Source organism: Argopecten irradians, chromosome 3, assembly GCF_041381155.1.
Source record: "Argopecten irradians isolate NY chromosome 3, Ai_NY, whole genome shotgun sequence".
Lineage (NCBI taxonomy): Eukaryota > Metazoa > Mollusca > Bivalvia > Pectinida > Pectinidae > Argopecten > Argopecten irradians.
This window is the reverse complement of record NC_091136.1, coordinates 49528803-49553587: the sequence shown is the minus strand read 5'-3', so window position 1 is coordinate 49553587 and position 24785 is coordinate 49528803. Positions and strand designations below refer to the sequence as shown.

At 35.2% G+C, this 24785-nt stretch overlaps 1 protein-coding gene across 1 annotated transcript in view; it reads left to right on the top strand.

Moving 5' to 3' along the window:
• The first annotated feature begins 2042 nt into the window (after positions 1–2042).
• The window catches only part of LOC138319721 (serine/threonine-protein phosphatase 6 regulatory ankyrin repeat subunit B-like), a 28987-nt gene continuing 6244 nt past the window's right edge, over positions 2043–24785 (top strand). The window contains exons 1-10 of the mRNA XM_069262859.1: positions 2043–2382; positions 4565–4647; positions 4924–5034; positions 7443–8141; positions 8514–9439; positions 17690–17756; positions 18826–18936; positions 19411–20094; positions 20821–21747; positions 24442–24552. Coding sequence (XP_069118960.1) covers positions 4575–4647; positions 4924–5034; positions 7443–8141; positions 8514–9439; positions 17690–17756; positions 18826–18936; positions 19411–20094; positions 20821–21747; positions 24442–24552 — 3709 coding nt within the window. The 5' untranslated portion in view covers positions 2043–2382; positions 4565–4574. The remainder of the gene's footprint in view (positions 2383–4564; positions 4648–4923; positions 5035–7442; positions 8142–8513; positions 9440–17689; positions 17757–18825; positions 18937–19410; positions 20095–20820; positions 21748–24441; positions 24553–24785) is intronic.

The window sequence follows — 24785 nt, the reverse complement described above, 5'->3', positions numbered from 1 at the left end:
GGGTGTAATTTAGGGATACACACAGGGGTACGATGGATATGATTATGGGATACACACAGGGGTACGGATGGGTGTGATTTAGGGATACACACAGGGGTACGGATGGTTGTGATTTAGGGATACATACAGGGGTACGATGGGTGTGATTTAGGGATACACACAGGGGTACGATGTGTGTGATTTAGGGATACACACAGGGGTACTGATGGATGTGATTTAGGGATGCATACAGGGGTACGATTGGTGTGATTTAGGGATACATTCAGAGGTAAGATGAGTGTGATTTAGGGATACACACATGCAGGGGTACGGATGTGTGTGATTTAGGGATACACACAGGGGTACGGATGGGTGTGATTTAGGGATACACACAGGGGTACGGATGGTTGTGATTTAGGGATACACACAGGGGTACGGATGGGTGTGATTTAGGGATACACACAGGGGTACGATGGATGTGATTTAGGGATACACACTGGGGTACGGATGGATGTGATTTAGGGATACATACAGGGGTACGGATGGGTGTGATTTAGGGATACACATAGGGGTACGATGGATGTGATTTAGGGATACACACAGGGGTACGGATGGGTGTGATTTTGGGATACATACAGGGGTACGTTGGGTGTGATTTAGGGATACACACAGGGGTACGGATTAGTGATTTAGGGATACACACAGGGGTACGGATGAGTGATTTAGGGATACACACAGGGTAGTCCGTGTGATTTAGGGATACAATCAGGGGTAAGATGAGTGTGATTTAGGGATACACACATGCAGGGGCACGGATGAGTGATTTAGGGATACACACAGGGGTACGGATGAGTGATTTAGGGGTACACACAGGGGTACGATGAGTGTGATTTAGGGATACAATCAGGGGTAAGATGAGTGTGATTTAGGGATACACACATGCAGGGGCACGGATGAGTGATTTAGGGATACACACAGAGCTACGGATGAGTGTGATTTAGTGTGACCACTAAATTTTGAATTGAAAATTATCACTCATTCTAACGGTATAGTACCATTTTTATGAAGACTTCTTGATAGAAATGTGTTTTCTCAGCCACTAAAGCCACAGAGATATGATAATTATATTTAGGACCTAGTCATAGTTTATATCATTACGTATAGACCCTAAGTCTGCTTTAGAGGTCTGGATAAAATAATTGGTAAAAACCCTATTCTAGACCTCTAAAACGCATGAAATGGTCTTAGGACACTCTGGTGGGTCCATAATTATATAAATTTTAATAAATAATTCTCATATCCATGTGTATGTAGAGTATGATTTTTTTATCCAGGCCCCTGAAACATCTAAACATGGTCTCATTGAAGGGCAGTATATAGTGCCATGGCCCAGGTCCATTATATAACTGTAACGACCCCTGTGTTAGTCCGCTAAACCCACAGGGGGCCAACTCAATGAAAATGGATGTTGTCATACATTTTTTTTGTATTTGGAGGATGGACTGATGAGTATATATGACAGTCATGTGATTTTTTTCAAAAAATACGAGATTTGAAAAATTATTAAAAACTCGGGTTTTATAGTAAATATCCCGATTTTTTAATAATTTTTCAAGTCTCGTATTTTTTTGAAAAAAAAATCACATGACTGTCATATATACTCATCAGTCCATCCTCCAAATACAAAAAAAAAATGTATAACATCCATTTTCATTGAGTTGGCCCCCTGTGGCTAAACCTGCCTATTATTATTAGGCTTTTTTAATTATTTTTTTTTGGCCTAATATATATAATAATAAAAAAGCCTAATAAGTAATAATATAGGCAGGTGTACATAGAATGTAAGATATGTTTCTGGTTTAGCGGACTACCCCTGTGTCAGCAAAGACAATAAAATTGATAGGAGCAAGTTCAAGGTCCATAGATTATTATCATTATTATTTTTACAAAATGCGTACATAAATTGTTATTTGACTTCACTAGACTTTTTCTTTCAGAAGTGCGGAATCTACCGAAGTTAGCCGAATGATCATTTTCGGAATGCATCGTATCTTTCTAAAGAATTCCGAAAAGTAGGCATAGTTCCTACTTTCGGTTTACAGGTTCATACGAATAGTTTATATGAGGAAAGTTAAACAGAAACACATTTGAAAACAGACATTAACGAGTTATCTAGCTGCTTATGGTGTTGATGATACCATAAACAGTGTTAAGCTGACCGTTGTTGGTAATTTTGATTTTGTTTAAGCTTCTAGATCTGTAGAGTTGTCTATCTTGAACACGTTCTCCTGAATGTGACCTGCAGAATTGGAACGTCACCCGTCCGACATCTCTGTGTCCGATGTTTCTGTTCCAACATTTTATACAGGTGGGGCAAATACGCTGACACAGTACTCTTTTGATGTAGGTAAACTTACATATTATCTGGATAATGTTAGACTAACTACCTCTTTCGCAGTGTCAGCATGAAAACGAAGACCTGAGTGTCAAAATTTATCATATAGATCGATCACAGGCATTGATATAGTAGAAACATGCTATTATATTGTCTCTGCAACTAGAAGTAGACGCTTGTGTAGAGTGTATAGACCTTATCATCCTCCCTACTCATGCCTTACTATCACTTCCGTAATCACTACAGCTAGCTACTGTTGAAGCGGAAAAGATTTCACCCTCTGACTGACTTTTCAGGCAGAAGAGATGATATTTTTTCCGCTACAACAGTAGCTACATATAACGCATACATGTACATGTAATTGTATCTTATATTAGAGCGCAGGCATTGGTTCTTGACCAATCAGCGGGCTAGATTCCCAGACTCTATATCACATATATTATTTGGTGTGTACCTAATAGAAAGACAGTTTTCCACAGGATAAAGTTTAGAGTGGGTAGCTACTGTTGTAGCAGAAAAGATATCACCTACTGATTTAGATTCATTTCCGCTACAACAGATGACCGTAAGTTCTTGGGCCTCTTGTTACTATACTGACCCTATAGTCATCATGTTACGTCCGTTGTCATCCGCGGTGCGTAAACTTTTCACATATTGAACTTCTTCTCAAGTTCTACCAGTGCAATTTGACTGAAACTTGCATGAAATGATCCTAACATGGTCAAGACAAAGTGTTGTTATTTTTTCATTTTGATCCGAAATCCAAGATGGCCACCACAGCCGCCATCCTGAAAACACATTTTGAACTTCTTCTCAAGATCTACCAGAGCCATTTGGCTGAAAGTTGCATGAAATGATCCTTACATGTTCCATACAAAGTGTTGTTATTTTTTTCATGTCAATCCAAAATCCAAGATTGTCACCACAGCTGCCATCTTGAAAACACATTTTGAACTTCTTCTCAAGTTGTATCTCATTGTCCCAACAAAGTTTTGTTACATCCCTGGTTGATCTCAAATTGAAGATGGCTTCCAAGACACTATATCTAATTAATTTCCTATACGATTATTGCCTAAGTAGTCAGATGACCGTTAAGGCCCTTGGGACTGTTGTTTGTCATGCCGACTTTACTTTAGTAATTTTACTCTTCATGTCAGCCAATTTGCATGTAGCAGGTTCAGGTTTACTAATACGTACATACATGTATAATCAGATGTAAACTATTTTAAACAACAAGGTGTGGAAAGTAGGTCAAAGTAGAGAATCTGTAGAAAGTTTGATCAAGCCTCTTTTTGGCAAACACATGGATTTTTTTCTCTGTTACAGAATAGATTAAAGTCTCTATATAATTAAGTTCCCCAAACAGAGTGGGGAACTTAATGCGTTTGAACTTATTGCGTTTGCTCCCTTTCTTATTCTTCTTGTGTTCTTCTGGTTCTTCTTTTTCTGCCGCGACTTTGTTCGACCATTTCTCAAAAACTATAAGTCTGATCGCTATGAAATTTTTGGTGGCCTGCAGATGTGTTGCCCATTTCATTTTTCTGACCAGCATCCTTTAAAATTGAACTGCTTATAGATTTAAATACTGATCCAATTTGCCTGAATTTGGTTTAAATGTGTAGTTTAAATCAGATTCTAAATTTTCAAAGTGAAAAACACCATAATTATGAATAAAAAACCTTATTTTGTGACTGTTTCAAAGTTTCTAAAACCAGTAAGAGTTATCTGCCTTTATTCACTGGTCAGCAGGGATCCGTTTTAGGTCCAAGTTCATTTTGTTGTATTTCAAAATTATAGATCATGCTTTTACTAGTGACATAAAACTATTTTGAGGTCATTTTTTGGGCAACTATTCCAGATCAGGAATCAAGATGGCTACCATGGCATGCAATTGGTCAAAATTGAACAAAAAGGAACATGGTTGAGAACACAAATCTAATACAATTATAGGCATTAATGTGTCTAATACTATGTGTGGCTTTCCAAAAAGCATTTTTCCTCCGCGAAATAAAATTTATTTACCCATAAAACAATGTCACATCATTTTTCAGGGGAGGCCACTTGTGTCAATTAAATCTCTGTGGAGATTGGGGGAACTTTATGTGACGGCAACCGTCACAATTAGATCTTGTCACATTTGGTTCTGTCAATTTCAATCATTTATTCACTGTATGATTTTCATTCGTATAGATTCTGAAAAATGTCATCAAAAAGGAAGATAATATCCCTGAGGAAATCAACAATGGATACTGGGAAGAAAATGAATATTATAGGTAAGTTGTGGAAAACATCTATGTTGAATGATAAATCAAACAAAAATTATACTATATATATATATATGTGATCAATTTTTTGTTTAAATCTAACTATTGTTTTTTGGTTTTTTTTTTAAATATGGTTTTAAGTTATAAACATTAAATATATTGTGTGTTGAATAACCTGTCTGCTTTTTGCTGTGTCAGATTTTTTTAAAAATCCACAGGACCACACAAGCATCATTTATAAAATGATATATATAATTGTATTTGTATGTTTTTTTTACCCAATAGAATTCAAAAGATGCCAGTCGGAGCTGTATGAAAGCATTATGAGTAAGGATGCTAACTGTATTGAACTTGTTAAAAATCATGAAGATATCCTCCAAAAGGAAATTGAAATAAGTAAGTTTTTGCTGATTAATGTTTTCTCACATGAATTAGATTTTTGTCTAGTCAATGAAGGCGAGAACAATTATATTGAAGTGTTGCTATATTTCTGACTGTGGCGGTAGCAGAGTCAGCATTTTTAGGTCACCTGAGATGAGTCTCATGGTGACCTTTTCTAATCGCCTTTTGTCCGTCGTTGTCCATCATCCATCGTCGTCGCGTTATGATAAACTATTTACATTTTCGACGTATTCTCCAAAACTGCGGAAGTAATTTCAATGAACTTTTGCACAAACCTTCTAAGGCAGGGGACTGTGGAAGGGGCCAAAAGGAGTAAAATTGACAAAAATTTTAAAAATCTTCTTCTCTACTTACAGGTGAGGTAGAATCAAATACTCTTCATAGATAGAAAGGTATTAAGGTCATTTACAATATTGTGAATTATATGACTCTCGGATCTTTAGTTTCCCCCTGGGAAGGGAGTTAAATTTTGCTATAATTTATATAGAGAAAACACTTTTTAAAGTGAACAGTCGGGCAAGGATGGCTAAAGTCGGTAAAAATGGTGTGAATGTATCCAGTATAATTTCTTATGAAATAGAAAAATAAAATCTCTCGCCAAAATCTGTCTGCGTACGAAGAAATTAATTTAAAGTATAGGAATCCTAAAACGTCCTCCCGGCTGACTATGTCCGTGGTTACATTTACACGCAGCCTCGCTTTCAATGCTTTCAACTTTCCTTTACTTTAATGGTCAGAACTAGGAAACGTAAGCAGAACTTGGCCGTCGTATTAATATGTGAGAACTTTTGGAAGGCCAATGAACGCATTTAGACTGGTTTTCTTTGCCCGACTATTCACTTTAAGCATTATTTGGTTATTTGTCATAGAAAATGAGTCAAATGTTGTCATGATTATCATGTTCCATGACTAATCCCCAGGGGCCTGAGGGGCGGGGTCAAAAAGGGCATGATAGGCTAAACTTCAAAAATCTTCTTCTGGCATTATGGAAATGATAGAATCAAATACTTTTCATAGATGAAAAGGTCTTAAGGTCCTTTACAAAAATTGTGAACTACATGCATATGACTCTGGGGTCTCATGTTTCCCACTGGGGAGGGGGTCAAGTTTATTATAGTTTATATTGGGAAAGAACGTTTATGAGCATTTTTTGCTCAATTTTCAAAGGGAATGAGTCAGACTTGGTTAGAATTAGTAGCCTGAGATAGCATTTTAGCATCATATCTATATTGGTCCTGGCTGATTCTATGGGGGCAGAGGGGCAGGGCCAAAAGTGGTCAAATAGACTAAAACTTCAAAAACCTTCTTCTAAAATTCTGGAAATCAAATACTCTTTATAGATGGAAAGGTCTTAAGGTGTTCTATAAAATTATGAATTATATGACCCTGGGGTCTCACGTTACCCCCTGGGGAGGGGGTCAAGTTTTCTTTAGTTTATATACGAAAAACACATTTATGAACATTATTTGCTCAATTTTTATAGGAAATGAGTTAAACTTTATTAGAGTTACTAGCCTGAGATATAGCAGTTTGACATCCATTTGGTTCTCGCTGACCGCCTAGGGGCCAGAAAGGCGGGACCAAACAGGGTCAAAATGACTAAAATTTCAAAAAATTACTTAGTCCACAGGTTTGATGGAAGCAAATACTCTTCATAGATTTATAAGTAAAATTTGTAAAATCACTGACCAACATGAAGGGCCAGTATATAGTGTTTATATGTCTTTGTTTCATTCTATATTAGAACTCAGGTGACCGTTCAGGCCCATTGGCCTCTTGTTCTTTAAAGTTCACTTTTGGCAATGTTAATTTCATCAAATTTAACAGAAACTCACTCACAAAAGTTAATTTTTATATTACATGTAGGTAGAAATTATCAGCAAACTTTAACAAACATTGAAAAGGTATTTCACATATTTGAGGAACTGAAAACTATTTGGCATAGATAATGAATGGTGTTAAAGTCTAATTTTTTTACTATCTAAATCAGATCTTACTGAGACTTGCTTGACTAAGTTTTCTTCTACTATCATTGCATACATGGGATCAGTCTCAGGCAGTTATCCTGTCTGCCTTATAGACTATAGCATTATGGAGTAACTAATTGGACACAATTATGGTAAAATTATTGTTAATAAACCTAAATTATAACATTTTTTTTTTTAATACATTTATTAGATACATCTTAAAGGAACCTTGACAGGAAATGAAAATTACTATGCTATAAACAGGAATTAATTATAAGGGTGTTCGTTAATAACATGTTTTACTGTCTCACATCTATATAACTACATAATAGAATTTTGGACATAAAATAAGCCAGAGGTAATAGAATTTTGCACATAAAATAAGCCAGAGGTACAGTATATTTGTTATACATTTGTCTTAAATATATATTTCAGATGTTGGATCATTATGCAAGTGTGGAAGAGAACTTGAACATCATTTTGTACAAGAGCCTCATCAGTCCAACCCAATGATCGACAAGATTTCAGAGATGATACGTCGTGGGGAATGCAGATGTCGCTATGAAGGTCCTGGTCATTTCAAGGAAGGTGTCGTCAAACTGACATTTGTCCATGTTGCTGCCTCATCCAACAATGTAGAACTGTTGCGAATGCTTTCACCATATACTGATATGTTTAAACAACAGACAAGGTTGATGAATCTTTCTCCTATATTTATTGCTGTTACGCTGAGAAATGAAGAAGCGATTGATTTCCTCCTCACAAAAGACATTGATATAAATGCTGTGTGTACGACTGAGCGCCTAACAGTGTTGATGCGAGCCGTGCAACAGAACAAGGTGAAACTGGTGCAACAACTCCTACAATTTCCTGGTATTAAGTTAGATGTTAAGAGTGCGCGCGGAGACACCCCACTTTCTCTTGCCCTACGTTGGCAATGTAAAGAGATATTTGATATGTTGGTAGATGCTGGGGCAGATGTCAATGTTATCTCTGGGGCTGGAGAAACCAGTGTTCTCATGCTAGCTGTCACTAAAGGAATGGAGTATGTTACCAAGTTACTGGAAAATGGTGTGGATGTAAATTACACCAATGCACGTAACGAATCTGCCCTACATTTCGCAGTGTATGTTGGTAAGTGAAAATTGTATATGCTTCAATGTGTGTGGGTTAAGAATGATAAGCTCTAAAGTCTAAACTATGGACTAAACACAGTCTAGGGAAGAATATTACGTCAGTGGAATATCGAGAACAAACTACACACTAAATATACTTAACAGTCAGTTTTACCTCAGTCCCGAGAGTCCCTCTCAGTTTTCAATGCTTGTCTTTAAAGTTACTGTACATAATATTCAGGTTAAACACCAATATTTACATGCATAAGTTTACATGCGTATCATGTAATCAAGTTACCGAGTCAATAAAACAATTGCCTGAAGATGACTGAAGGCCTGAAAACATTTATTTACACATGTATATGTATATTATACATAATTGTCCTTGCAGATAATACTGACGCTGTTCAAGCCTTGATGAATGCCAAGGCAGATCCAAATGTAAAAGTGAGGAGTGATCAAATGTCTCCCATTGTCTTTGCGGCGAATCAAGGACAGACTGCTATAGTTGAAATTCTAGCTAAGGGCGGTGCCGACGTCAATTTAAGCACTGTTCAGGGATATAATGCAGTGCATATGGCTGCATGGAATGGCCACACAGCTATGCTGAGGGCACTGCTGGAGGTTGAAAGTGTGGAACATGATAAGTTGACAAATGACAAAAACTCTCCTTTAGGATTAGCTTGTCATGGAGATCATGCAGAGGCGGTGGAGATGTTGCTGCCACGAGGATGTAACGTTGATAACCAAGATAAAGACCGTGATACAGCTCTGTTGTATGCTACATACAATGGTATGACGGACACTGTCCGGATGCTCCTTGAATACGGAGCAGATCCCGACCTTTGCAGTGATTCAAATGCTTCACCCTTATGGAACGCTGTATACAAAAACCACAAGGAGATTGTAAAGTTATTGTTGGGAGAAAATGTACGATTAGAAGTAAATAGTGTTGGTACAAATCAGCACTCACACACTGAAGTGGCATCACCACTATTTAATTCTCCGAAGACCACTCTATACGTAGCTGTCCGTAACGAGTGCACTGATATCATTTACCTTCTTTTGTCTGCAGGTTACAACCTAAATGGAGAACAATGGCTTCATGTGGGATGTGCTGATCCAGAGCTGGAAAAACAGGAAGCCATTGTGACAATGTTGAGGAAGAAAGCTAGTCAGCCACCACGCTTAATTTCTATTTGTCGTAACTATTTCAGAGGGTATGGAAACCCACGACAGTTAAAGGGACTTGTTAAAGCTCTGGATCTACCAAGATATTTGAAAAATTATCTTCTGTTGACAGAGTTATTAACTGATGCCTGAACATAAAACAAAGTGATAACGAGTTTTGACAAGGTCTTCAACAAGTTTATATTTTGTTGTTTTGTCCATTTGTTTCTCAAATGTCTGCTCATCTTGACATCTATGGATCCAAACAGATTTCCTTGCCATTGCCAACATCTATGGATCCAAACAGATTTCCTTGCCATTGCCAATGGATAAAGTGTCAAATACTCATAAGTGTCTACCTGACAGAAATTTCTGTCTGATAAATTCAGTGAGAAGATTACACCAAGACATGGTCTTTTACATCCATCTTCAAGATCACTCTAGATGTCATCCATCAATTCTGGCTCCGATTTCTCGAAACAAAAGAGAAAACTTAAGTCAAAACTTAAGTTTTTTTTCTTATATAACTTATGTAAACAATTGTGACTTAAGTAAGTTTTTGACTTCAGTTTATTTCGAGAAATCGGAGCCAGAATATCATTTTCTCGCTCTCAAAATTTGGTAGGTGTCTAAATAAGGTTATATACTTCATTTAAGTTTTTATACAACAATATAACACATTTCCAAAAGGATAATTGTTATGCTTATTGTATTGGTATTTTAATCACTTACACTTTTTATTGTGAACTCTCAAAATTTACTGAAAAAAATGGTTTGTGTGCTTTTACTTTGATAGGCATACAAATTTTGTTATACACTATAAACTTATTTTATTTCATAGTTTCAAAAGAAGTGTTTTTCTGCTGTCTTTTTGTATAAATGTTTTGATCACCATTTTATATTATTTCTATGCAAGAATGTAGATATGAGGATAAGACACTCAGGGTTTTGGACGAATATGTTCAGAGTGGTTTTGTGTGCACTGACTGTAAAATTTGGCAACAACTGATTTTCTTTTGATATCCTCTGTCGCAATCTTTGAGATGGCTCACAGTCCGTCTTACTTTCTGAAGTAGGCCGTCATTACATGAAATAAAATTTTCAAAATGTCTAATCCTTGCTATAAGGACAAAAGATTGAGGAGAAATGCTGTAATTTTCATTAAAAATTACAATATTTCATGTACTAGTATAGGCCTAGCTTGTTGTCTTATCTAATGTTGTTAATATGCAATATACCTTTTTGTATAAATATAAAATATTTTGAAATGAAAAACCATAGTAATTAGATTGGACAACAGGCTGGGCCTTTACTAGTCTTTTCCATAAAGCCATTCTTTACACTGGTGTTTCATTTATCTCGATAAAATAAGCATTTGTAAAGAAAATGGTTTTTATTCCCGGTTCATCGGCGTCTTGTGTGGTGTTTAAAGGGTTTGTGATACAAAAAGTGATAAGTTGTCTATAGATTGGTCCCCCTTTAAATTCATCGAAATAACCCACTCAACGGGGATGGCAAATACACACACTGAGATACCAGGCTATACATAGGGCCATCTGGGCAGCTGACCAATATGCAAAAATTTATTGCGATAACGAGGCTGTCAGCCAGCACACGTCACTGGTTCAACGACTGGCTCACCGCTGCTGGTGAGACAGACACGAATAGAACTAAACACCTAAACTTACAGTTATCTTATCTTGTGTTTCACATGAAATAATTACAGGCTGTCATTATAAATTCAGTGTGGTGCAATGTGCTGCTTATGGCTGCTATAACAATCACAGAAATAAAATAAGTTAAAATAAGTTTTTTAAAACAAGTTATTTCACTTTCTAAAGAAGAAGGGTATTCAAAATACATAGTTGCATTACATAAGTGTCAAGTTTGAGCTGACAGAAAATCATCATTTGTGTGAATGGAGTTTTATATTGAGGCATTAAATTACTTCAGGGTCAATTTAATTCATGTTTGAAAAGGTGACCTATTATCTCTGACCTGATAATGGTATTTATTGTACATTTATATTATAATTCCTCAGCCCTGTTTGTTAGTAAACATTATACATGGAATGTCTGTGTTTCAAATGTGTGTTTGCATGTAACAACTGAAGGACAATTTATCATCACCATTGCCTGCTACTTAATTACTCATACGAATTGCTACAGTACACATTATTAAATTGATAATTGCATAATATCAGTATTAGTATCTGGCTGTATAGTCGTATAAATACATTATACAAAAGTAATATTTCTTTAATAATAAATATATCAATAGGTAAAATTAATAACAATATAAACAATTTACAGAGATGTTTTTTTTTATTGAAAACTATAGCATTGATATCATAACCGGTATAACTAAATATGTTTCCATAACATAAATGGAAAAGTTGACTTTTGGTAATTGAACCATGTAATTAGCTATGTTTGGGTAGTAACCTATGTCATTATTATACATTTCTCTGTCGTTAAGAATATAATCCTCATTTACTGAATTCTCCAATTGTTTATTGACATAGTAATGAAGTGTATTACACATTGTTGTCATTGATGTTAATTAAAAAAAGATTTTATTGAGATACATGTATATTTGGTATGTAAAATTAGTGTAATAATTATATAAGTCGTAAGTCACTGATATCAATCATACAAATGTAAATTACTTATGTATGTACAGTATAAAGTAATAAAAGGAGAAATTAATTGTTCTCAATGGATGATTTTATGTTTTTTTTTATTGAAAACTATAGCATTGATATCATAACCGGTATAACTAAATATGTTTCCATAACATAAATGGAAAAGTTGACTTTTGGTAATTGAACCATGTAATTAGCTATGTTTGGGTAGTAACCTATGTCATTATTATACATTTCTCTGTCGTTAAGAATATAATCCTCATTTACTGAATTCTCCAATTGTTTATTGACATAGTAATGAAGTGTATTACACATTGTTGTCATTGATGTTAATTAAAAAAAGATTTTATTGAGATACATGTATATTTGGTATGTAAAATTAGTGTAATAATTATATAAGTCGTAAGTCACTGATATCAATCATACAAATGTAAATTACTTATGTATGTACAGTATAAAGTAATAAAAGGAGAAATTAATTGTTCTCAATGGATGATTTTAATGTAAAAAAAATAATTATGTAAGATATATTACAGATTATATTAACTTATTAAAAAGAAATTATCTGATGAATATTATCTGATGAATACCCATGAAGGTATCCACATTTATATTTAATGCCAATAAGTTGAAATAATAATAGGTGTATTACAAACCATGCCGTGTTTGTCAACCAATCCTCATGATTACCTTCTTGGTTTTCTTGATCAGCATCTGAAACATCTGGCTATGTAATCCCCTTTCTCAGTAGAAAGAGAATTATCAGTGTGTATCAAAGGGTCAAACTGGTATGGGATAATGTCCGGAACAAATCCCAAAGCAGGGATATCACTGTCATTGTTTTCCACAGCAGATATTTAAAAAAATACTGGAAGACTCTGTAGTTTTTCTCTATAAATATATAGTATCTACAGCAGACAGCAGAGCATGGTGAAACGGATGACGCTCATTAAAGTTTTCTCAGCCGCAGCAATTTACCCTTACTGCCTTTAAAGTAGATAAACAGCTTTGCGGAGTGCTGTGAAATGTATGTCAGCCAACATTGATGGGGTCAAACTATCAGAAAATGTATAAAAAGGTTTTTGTGTCACAAACCCTTTAATAGTGTAAAGAGACAGTGACGAATCCTTATCACTTATAAATCCTTATTTCTTTGTAACTGTCATTTTGGATCTGCTTGGCATAATGTTAAAGGCTAGGAGACTTCTAGCCTAACTTTGTAAAGTGACCTACATACATATATGTATATTATTACAGGTACAAAATGATCACATGATAATTTATAGTGTGATTACATGACCTATAGAATGTTCACTTGACATACAAAAGGAATTTCATGAGATACAGGATGATCATGTGATATATTGAATCTCTTGAAATGAATTAAAAAGCACTACAGCACATGTATTCTATTTTTTTTACCTGTTATATAATACTGATGTTTGACATGCCAGATAAACTTTATATGCAGCAGCTCTGACATCAAAGTGGTATGGATGAATTTCCCATTGTCATGTGCAGTAAAATTGCCATGTGGTACTACACCAGGCACAGTATGTAAAGATGTTCTGTTGTTAGAGCCAGGAAAAACATATGTACTTGTAAAGAAGGAACCAGATTTACTACTATATGATTAAGAAATGATTTTCTGAACATTTTAAATGGAAACTATTTCTGTACAAATACTGGTATACAGGTAGCTGTACTGCTACCAAGATACTGAGTATTACCTGGTAAGTCAACAGTGTAAAGATTAGCGGGAAAAGATGAATTTCAGATTTTGTCACATTTTGTAAACCACTCAATATTAATTGATAATCACTGATGCTGTGCCTAACTAATTTGTCCTCATCTTACCCCTTGTTTACAGACACCTCTCCAGATTATATTGATCAATATTTATAGATATTTATGTTTGTATATATCTTTCTGGTACAAATATCATATCCTCACTTTTAAGGCATTGATCTGAAAATAATGGCCAAATTACATACAGAATAAAGGATGTGTGGCGTTCACAGAATACAAGGGTATGTCACCTGAAACAGATGGTCACCAGGGGGTACTACAATAGTGTTATATCCACCCCTGGACTATATCACAGTAAAACTGGATATAAGAACATTGAAGTAATCCATGGAAGAGGATAATATAATATGTTTTATGATCAAGTGTGTAACTCTGTTATTATATCGGTTATTCAGCTTTAGTTTACAATAATGTATTGGTATTAACACAATCTATGGTCTGTAGTGTGAATAATGTACCAAATGACCTTGTTTACCGTACTGCTTTGTTAGGATTTATTTAACTCATGTATAGCCATGTTGTCTGTATTGATAAATAAAATAAACTACTTTTTGTTTTTATATTTCTAATGTTGGTTTTATTCATTACATCTTCATTCATTTTAGATGAAAGACTTTCTACGTTTTACTCTCTTACTTTCTGTAAAGTGCCATGTGTATGCATCATTGCAACAGACTGTTTCAAACATTTAGGATTATCATTTGTTTAAACTAAACTATAGAGACCCTAGAACAGAGCCCTGGGACACCCTAATCGTAATTTGGAGAAAGGCTGACAGAACACCAGAGAGGGAGAAAGAGAAATAAAACTTCAAATAAATTCAAGGCTGAAGTAGCAACACTATCTGCATTAAAGTTGTGCAACAAAATCCACATCCTCGATGTTCCAGGGATACCGATCACTTACGATCTCTACACCCCTGGACTATCTCAAACAGGTAATTTAGTCATTTGATGTACATCAAAAGAGCCGTATAACGGTACACTGTGGTTGACTGTGTGGCTTTGATGTTAGGTGTCGCTCTCTCTGTAGTCTTCAAATGAAATCTTTGCTAGCCTGTGATTGGTCAAATGTTTTCCGCTGAGCTGCCTTCAATTTCACTATGAGATAGTCCAGGGGTGTAGAGATCGTAAGTGATCGGAACCCCTGGAGTATCGAGGATGCAAAACCCAATGATTAACGGTATCAAACACCTTGCGCAGGGTCTATGAAACAAAATATATTGTAAACTAAATAGACCTGTACAATCGCAACAGGTAAAAGAGACATCATTGGTTCATCTTTTTTATTGTCAATAAAAGGTGAACTTGTGAGATCTCCTTTGCCCGTTGTGATTGTAAAGTTCTGCCTACTTTGCTTTACTCTTTACTCCCCTGCGGATATCCCGACTAGGGAGCCAGGAACCCATTACCCCACCAATCAATAAAACTACCATCGGCGTTGGCTCTACCCTTCCCCCACAACTTTTTTTACATTGGAGATATAGCATTCATCAATATTTTTCAAGCATTTGTCGAAACACTAACCAGGTATTTCTCTGTAGAATGGTGGGGTCGACAACCAAATTTGTCATAAGGAGTGACGAACAATTTGCTTTTCAGAGTTTAAACATTTACTAAATGTGCTATATGTGCACGCTGTTCGAAGGCCAACAAGGACAGAGACTGGTCAATGATTATTTACCTGTACATATTGGGGTCACCAGTTTTAAACATTGTGTGACCTTTGCTCATTTCCTTTCTGTATAAAAGACATCTTTGGATGTAGACATTAAATACAAGTGTAGCTATCAACAAATGAACTTATAAACAAAAAGAAGGTATAGTTGTATATTGTTGTGAACCGCGGAAAACCAAGAATCCATGGTTCACAACAATATAAAGAATTGGATCGCACAACATGCTTTTACTATAGTACTTTTCACGCAATTTATAAATGATTTTTCTGTCTTGGAGATTGTTTACCAATGTTAAATCACTTTTGTGTTTAGGAAGTCATGAAAAGTAACAATACATAGAATTACTTATTTAATTAAAGGCCAACTACCTTTCCGAAGCAAAATTGAAAGGTTTCTTTAAAAAACATCAGAAAATACATTTCGATGGCCCGCGTTATAAAAATTAACGTTTTATTTATTTTGATCAAATTTTTCAGACGATGAGGATGAGTAGTAATAACGGTAAGTTAATAACTTTTATGACACTACAAAATTATCGATCTCGTTTTACATTCCCATTTTAAAAATTAAAAACCGTTTCGGAAAGGTAGTGGGCCTTTAACCACTTTGATTATGGTTTAGATAGGTAGTTAGACTTGTCATGTATCCACCTCTTTATCCTGTTAACATTTTCAGTGTGATTCGTTTGTCGATTTTAACAATGTACATATTTCTCCACGAACGGGATATCAAAATAGATCTATATTGGCTAAATCAAGCGCCCCGTTTGTTACCATCCTGGTTACTTTCGGTTTCATTTCCCACCACGTCGAGTCTTTAACGATGTTTTATTTAAATAATTTCTGCAGTGCAGAGAAAATCAGTGACATAATTACAATATACAAGCATGCAGTTATTAATTACCAATAAAAATGAAATTAACACTTTCAGTCTACCACGAGTCATCTCCCTTGCACAGGGAATTCCAATGATAACATTTACATGGATGCACGTAACTGAATACGGTACGTGTTTGGGATTGTAACGTTATAACTAGGGGAATTTACGGTAACTACCGATCAACTTGATTTGACATTGAAACTATAAGGATGTTCCTGTGATATATACTACAGTATGATACTATACATTATGGTATATCCTATTAATACATGTATACCGCCAGAAGTCTGTTAGACTTCCTTGTGTATTCAGCCACAAACAGGAATCCCCTGTCGTCCTATATGACGTCAAGCAGGAAGGCGTACTGTTCAACGTAAATTCACTAAATTGTCGGTGTAGAATATCTGACATATTTTATCGGTAAGTAGCAGACAATTTCCAAATGAATCTATACAGTAAAAAAAATATTGTGTCAGAATTTATATTATCGATCAACGTCTATCCCGAACAATATATTGTATTCCGTGTACAATAGTAACATACCTGTAACACAGAGTACCAGGGGATCCATCTAACTACACAAAGTTATCTTTACTAAAACAAATCGAAAAGATAATATGTTATACATAGTTCATATAATATACGTACATTTCTGTATCTTATGTAAACCGTATATAAATAAATTTACGTCAAAGGGTGTATCTGTTTATAATGATTTATATCTTTGATATGACGAAATATTCCTCTGATCGCATGTGTCGATCCGTTTACCAAGAATATTCAAGTCACTTTAGACATGTCTTAATTCTATAAACAAGAACCTAAATAAAACCTGGTAAATGAGCAAATCAATCATCATAGAATTGGCAGTGAACTACAAGATGCATACAAGATATATGAGTTTTATTTAATTTAAGTCGCATGTATGTACGCAGAAAAACACTTCGGAAAATATGAGATATAACGAGATACCTTACGCGTTTTAACAAGATAATTAACACGTTTTAACAAGAAAATTAAAGCGTTTTAACGAGATAATTAACACGTTTTAACAAGAAAATTAATGCGTTTTAACGAGAAAGAGTTTCTTTATTTTCCAAAGTGACACTTATAGGCTTTCTTAAAAAAGAAAAGAAAATATGGCAAGCAACAAGACATTACATAATTAATTGTAAATATCCCTGACGCAGTTATCGCAATTAGTAAGCAAGAAATTGAGAACACAGAAAACAGAAAATAATCAATTAATAGGGATTTCCTGCATTACCAGCCCTCTGAACACTATCTACTTTATGTATAGCACACATAAAGACATAGATTAATAAACAAAAAATAAATTATATTCTATATTGCATAAATATAAATGGATATTTCTCTGGTGTTACAGATACTGACACTAGACAGGAGTGTATGCAGGATGGATAGCGAGATGGATTGTGTAATGGATGTCACAGGTAAATCTAAGACGCGGCTTTGCGAGTTCGTATGGACAGTTATCTTTTATCTCTGAAGAATAATTTAATCATAATATGTACATGTAAACCAAAACGATTTTTTTCGTGTAAATTTGAAAATAGCAAGAGGATATTTTTACAGACGGAAAGATTTTGTCACCTAAGTTCAGGGATTTCCACCGTACAATGACTTTTCAGTTTTTCTCTTGTGAAGAAATTTGAAACTCAATGATCAAAGCGACTTCGTCATCGTTTTTTTAGATACTTGCTTAATTTATTCATCAATTTCATCCTTCACAACTTTTCCGTTTTTGCATTAAATGTTTTCTAACAACTTTGACAGATAAAAGTGCAATTTTGCTGACAAACGAGACCCTCCCCTCGGTTTTGTTCAGTTGCCGATACTTTATTACGAAACAAGATAGCTACATTACTGATTCAGCTATGATGTATTTATAGGATAAAAAGCCATGAATAAAAGTCATATGGAAATGCGCTTTGACGTTTTGTCGATATTTATGGAAACTCTTTTGTCCTTTCTTGTGCATATTCGAGTTTTTCAACCATTTATCTCACTTTTCGGAATGACCATTTTCAATAAGTATCCCAAAGTAGTGGACTAACAAAGCTTCATTTGTTCTTCACCTATATGTTACCGAAACGTTTCTGAATATTCCAATGTCAAGCCATTGTTAGAACACGGACTAGATTCCATAGTTATACATACAGACACCTCGATATGATTTTTTACGTCCTGTTGATGTGACTTTCGTAATGCACGAATACGATTTTTTTCGCAGATTAACATCATCTACCAATTAGAGTAGATTATAGTGTATGGTACACCGACGTATCAGCTATCAAACAAAATATACAATAAACATTTTACTTCTATCAAATAAGTAGATTATCACACAATATCAGTCTCTTTGTCATTTTAGATGTTTAGTTTCCAATTAACATGGCATTGTATTTACGGCCTAGTTTCTAACAACTAAAAAAATGCGGCATACAACATTAAATTCCATATAAAGACAACCTTTGTATTAAAAAATTTTTTTTTAAACAGAAATTAGAAAGCTTCAGGCTGAGCTTTATGAAAGCATGATGCGGAAGGACACTAACTGTATGGAACTAGTGAGAAAATATGAAGACGTCATCCAGAAGGAAATTCAAATAAGTAAGTCGTGTTTTGGTGTCCACAACAACTGCTTGTTTTCCCGCTTATTCACACCCATTTGCGGAGAAGACAAGGAATTTTTCTAAAGTATTTATCGTTTGAATTATTTTTGCGACGTGACAGAGTGACATATTTTTTCTATCATATATTTTAATATAAGTCTACATATACATCACTTCTCTATGAATATTATATGTATTGTGTTTACGATATATAGAACGAATCTCTGTCATTTAACATCTCTGATTAATCAAATGAAATGCACATCACGTTAGATAGAGAAATAAAGGTGGAATTCACAACAAATGTGTACCACGGTTTTAAAATGTGATTTAAAAAAAACCAATAACGTTTCACCAATATTTGAAGATGGCTTTAACAATAAGAAAATTGTAATTTGTATTCTTGTATTTATTTACAGTTTTCTTCATTTAAAAGAAAAGCGTATTAGGAAGTTTTTGTTTTTTGTTGCAGATGCTGTTGCATATCAATGTTCATGCAGCCGAGACATTGGACGTACCTTAATAGAATGTTCACCTTCTATAGAGGAGGTATCGGAGATGATACGTATCGGCCAGTGTACATGTAACCATTGTGATCGTAAGGATTATGTTGTCAGTCTGACGTTCGTCCACATTGCTGCCTCGTCCAACAACGTAGATGTATTGAGACTTTTTACATCTCGGAAGGATATCTTGAATCGGCAATCGCAATGTCTGAATCTATCACCCATTTTCATCGCTGTGATAAAGAGAAATGAAGAAGCAACTGACTTTCTACTCTCAAAAGACATTGATATTAATGCTGCCTGTATGAATAACGAATCAACGGTTTTGATGCAAGCCGTGAGACAGAATAATGAAAAGCTGGTGCAACGTCTGTTACAGTTCCATGGAGTCGACATCAATAAGAAAAACACAGTCATGGAAAACCCAGTTACCATTGCGCTACAACGAGAAAATAAGAAAATGTTTGATATGTTGTTGGATGCCGGAGCAAATACTAACGTCACGGTCGGTATCGGAATCATCAGGAGCTTACTCATGATGGCAATATATAGAGGAATGGAATATGTTACCAAGCTACTTGAAAAGGGCGTTGATGTTAATTACATCAGCCCACGTAGGGAGACAGCTCTACGCATCGCTGTTGACACTGGTAAGTTTCCGTAATAGGACATAAATAGATTCTTATATACTTGAATGGGTTGAAAACCAAAATGCGGAACTATTCATCAAGCGGATGTTTCATATTCATAGGATCACATAACCTAGAAATGTCTTGAATGGCACTATGAACTTTCAAACAAGTGCCCTCTAGAGGGAGAAAATATACAGTTTCAACAACACAAATGTCTTTTCTATTACAAATGATCGGCCTGTTGGCCATCGTCAGGCACATTGAAACAAAAATCGGTATGTAAAATCTATTTGAACTTCTTGATATCATAATTTAACAAAGAATTAAATAAACCTACTGCAACTGGATTAGATTTGTTTTAAAAAATCTTAAATTTCTTCAGGGTGGATTTGCATAATGGTAGCTCTGCTGTGAGGATATAAAGCATTGAGCTCAGAAGCCGCAAGAAATGCCGACACGTAACATGATTTATTTGATACTGTACCGAAATGACTTGCGACCAAACTGACAAAAGACCTAATTTGAAATTTACTGAACACAGGTATAATTTGCCACTAAATCCGTATCCTAATACATCGATGTAATTGATTAATTTACAGTATAGAATAAAGGGGAATTATATACATGTACTTTCAAGATAACAAAATCGTTTCATATCAGAACTGTACTGAAATTAGGATTTGTTTTCAAATATCTTTATTTTAAATCGCTTTCCAATTAATAAGAATATTTTTTTATTGGTAGGCAATACTGATATTATGAAGATATTGTTGGATGCTGGAGCAGAACCGAATGTTCAGTTGATGAGCGATAAAAGTACCCCTATAATCAGTGCTGCCTATAGAAGTCGAACTGTAGCAGTGGAAGTCCTGGCTAAAGGCGGTGCTGATGTCAACCTATGTAATGTTCAGGGGTATAATGCAGTTCACTTTGCCGCCTGGAACGGCCACACAGACATGCTGAATGTTTTGCTGGAGGTTGAAGGTGTGGAGCATGACAAAATAACAAATGACAAGAACTCGCCTCTAGGACTGGCATGTCATGGAAAACATGCAGAGGCGGTGGAGATGTTGCTGCCACGAGGATGTAACGTTGATAACCAAGATAAAGACCGTGATACAGCTCTGTTGTATGCTACATACAATGGTATGACGGACACTGTCCGGATGCTCCTTGAATACGGAGCAGATCCCGACCTTCGCAGTGATTCAAATGCTTCACCCTTATGGAACGCTGTATACAAAAACCACAAGGAGATTGTAAAGTTATTGTTGGGAGAAAATGTACGATTAGAGGTAAACAGCATAGGTTCGAATCATCACGCATTCAGCAATGTTCCGGTACCAATATTCAGTACTCCAAGGAGTACTCTTTATGTCGCTGTCCGCAACGGATACAACGACATCATTTACCTTCTTTTGGCCGCAGGTTACAACATAGGCGGCGAACCATGGGTTCACATTGACTGTCCGGAATTGGAAAAACAGGCTAAAGTCGTGACAACGTTAAGGAGTAAGGCTACTCAGCCATTACGCTTAATTTCTATCTGTCGTAATTATTTCAGAGGATATGGGAATCTGCGACAGCTTAAGAAACTTGTAAAAGTCCTTGACCTTCCGAAATATTTGCAAAATTATCTGTTATTAACTGATTTATTATCAGATTCCTCAATATAAAAGTCATGCAAAAATGGTGTCACAAACAGAATTAAGCCTATTCTTCATGCTACTATTTAATGAAAGAAAAACGTCAAACATTTGTTAACTAGCCCTCCATTTCTTAGAGGGGTTTAGGTCGAAACATATCCGTAGTATTTTGCCGAGGACTGGCCGTAGGTCGGTATCCTGTCAATAGGATCTGTGACTTCGTCATTCCAATTCCGTATTGTATTTCTTTAGCTGGCCTAAACACAACAAATATATGAATTAAGTGTATTCTTTGACTTGTTGAGTATTCCTTCCCGTGACGTAACCACGCCACCCAGCGTTGACCAACCATAAGTCAGAGTGACCAAAAAGTACAATGGTCATCGAAAGCTCTCAACTAGCATGGCATTTGTAAGCTGTATGGTATCAAGTGTAATCACAGTATAGTAGTTGCCGTAATTGTTTGAGATAGCCTACATATACTTATACTTCACAATAATGATAAGTAAAATCATTTCTACCAAACTCTCCACAAGTAAATATTAACGTCAGTAGAATAATTATAAAATATCTATTTTTTCAAATTTAAATTCATATCGGATTATTTTAACTTGAATCAAGCACCGTCGGATTTATCCCTTTGTAATCATTACATTGTTACATCAATACATTTGTATTTGATGATAAATAATTAGGAATAAATGCATTTTGGTACACTTTTTATTGTAAGAAAAAAATTAATAACAACAAACACCGAGGTTTCGACTTAGGCAAATGTATTTGTTATTTGTCATTTAAAAAAAATGCTTCGTCCGATCGTTGAACAGAGCTTGCTATTAATCCAATTGTTTCATAGTGTACATATCCCAAATAATTTGTTGCAGTATTAGTCCCCGGAGTCCAATTAGTATGTCTTTAAATGTCACAAAGGTCCCTGTGCTTATAATTGTGTAAGTATTCAAGGGTCACATACCTTTCCAACACGGGATTTAATTATTAGCTTATCTGGTCTGAAGGACCAAAGTGAGCTTTTGTGATACCACGTCCGTCGTCCGTCAACAATCGACTTGTTTGTGACTTGTTCGCTAGTTAGCATTGAACAGAATTTCACTGGCAGCATTCCTATGCGGTACTGTTTGAAAATTGTAGAAATGGCGGGCCCACGCGGCCTTTTGGCTGTATATAAACGACTTCTTCTCTGAAACTAAGCATTGGATAACACCCATATTGCAATGGTAGCATCCTTGTTGTACAAATGGTGGTTGCCAAATGGGTCAGTTTTGCTATTTCAAACTGCAAGAGTTTTTAATATAATTACTAAATAAACCAGGTGAGCGATAAGGCCCTCTGGGGCTCTTGTTAAAATTGAAGTGTAAAACGATATTTATAATTTTGTAGAGCTTAGTCATTAGCTTACCGTTAATACTATACTTATCATCACCTTCTAACAATTTTATTGAAATTAATAACATGTTAATTTTCATAACGCGGGTCGTTGTATGTTTCCCATCGTCGTCCAAATGTTTTGTGCTTTTAGTTGACTATGACTGCGCCGGACGGCAAATAAGCGAAATAAATTGTCAGTGTTAACATACATTACACAGGGAACCTTACATTTGTTTGGCGTTGTAACCTCATTTTAGGCCATCGATATCAATGAAAATTTCCAAACAACTATCAAAAATATTGAATTTTTACTAAAATCATGTTGGTCGATTTGTTTTGTATTTGAAAATATGTCAACTTTATTTCTTAACTTGAAAATGCAATCTTTGGCACAGACAAATGTAGAGATTTCGTCAGGTAAATACTCAGTGATGAGTATGGAGTTTTAATACTGGTGTTATACGCATTCAGAATGAAAATATACAAGATCACCTATTTTTGGTTTGTTATACTAGTAACACAATTACAATGTTGGAATGGGAAAATTTGAATTGATATGTATAATAAGATATGAGTCAGTTATGAAATTAAGGTAGCCCACTTTCGGTTTGTTACAAATTACTGTTTCAATTTTATCAGTGTGTGTGTGAGAGAGAGGTTGTGTGTGTGTGTGTGTGTGATTGCGTTTTCTTTTCATTTCATTTTCCCCAATGATAAAATAATGTTATCATGTGGCTTTATCCACCTATTATGTGGAGAAGAAATTGTATGAATAAGAAGCAAAGACATGTGTTTATCAACAGTGATCTGCCGTAGAAGGGAAATCCCCATATATTAGAAATTCTCACTCGCATGTGTAACAATGTACAGAGTATATCTATCCGGAACATTCACTGGCCGTTGAGAAACTAGCTTACCGAGGTGCGTCTTTTGTTCAATACACAGGAAGTGTAATGATTTGCAGACAGACGAGAGTTCCCAGGTGTACCCGGGGTGTCTACCGACTACAACGAACAAATATTGACAGTGTTACGATACATCATGTAGATGCACTGGCGTTTTACTCTTGGTTAGTTACATATTATTTCAAGTTAGTCTACCACTGTGAAACGAAATCATTTATTGTGATATAAATGATAATAAAGAAATGGCAATATAAAGTTGTAGTTGTTGTACTAGTAATAGTACTCGTAATAGACAGAACTTGAGTAAAATAAATTGGTTTGGATGAAATAAAAGAGGATATATCACCTGTAGTCACATTAAAGCACTATCAAACCATAACATCATATCAGAATTTTCTATTACTTAATATCGTTTGTGTCTATATCAGAAATCAGAAAGCGCCAGGCAAAACTGTATGAGAGAATAATGCGGACAGACATTAACTGCATGGAACTTGTGAGCAAATTTGAAGACGTCATCAAGATGGATATCGAAATATGTAAGTCATTATCGACCTGTTGTAGTCATAAAGTGTTATTGTAATGCTTCTTCTCCCTTAATGCTATATCTTTATAATTTGTTAATGAAAATAGTAAAATAAAGGTTTACAAATGCACTGTACAGGTTTTTATTGTCACAGGCTTAAAATAATTTTGTAAGTGCTGGAGAGGATGCCTTAAAAGCGACATTTTGACTCAACATCAATAGCGGAGATTTCACAAGTGATACAAA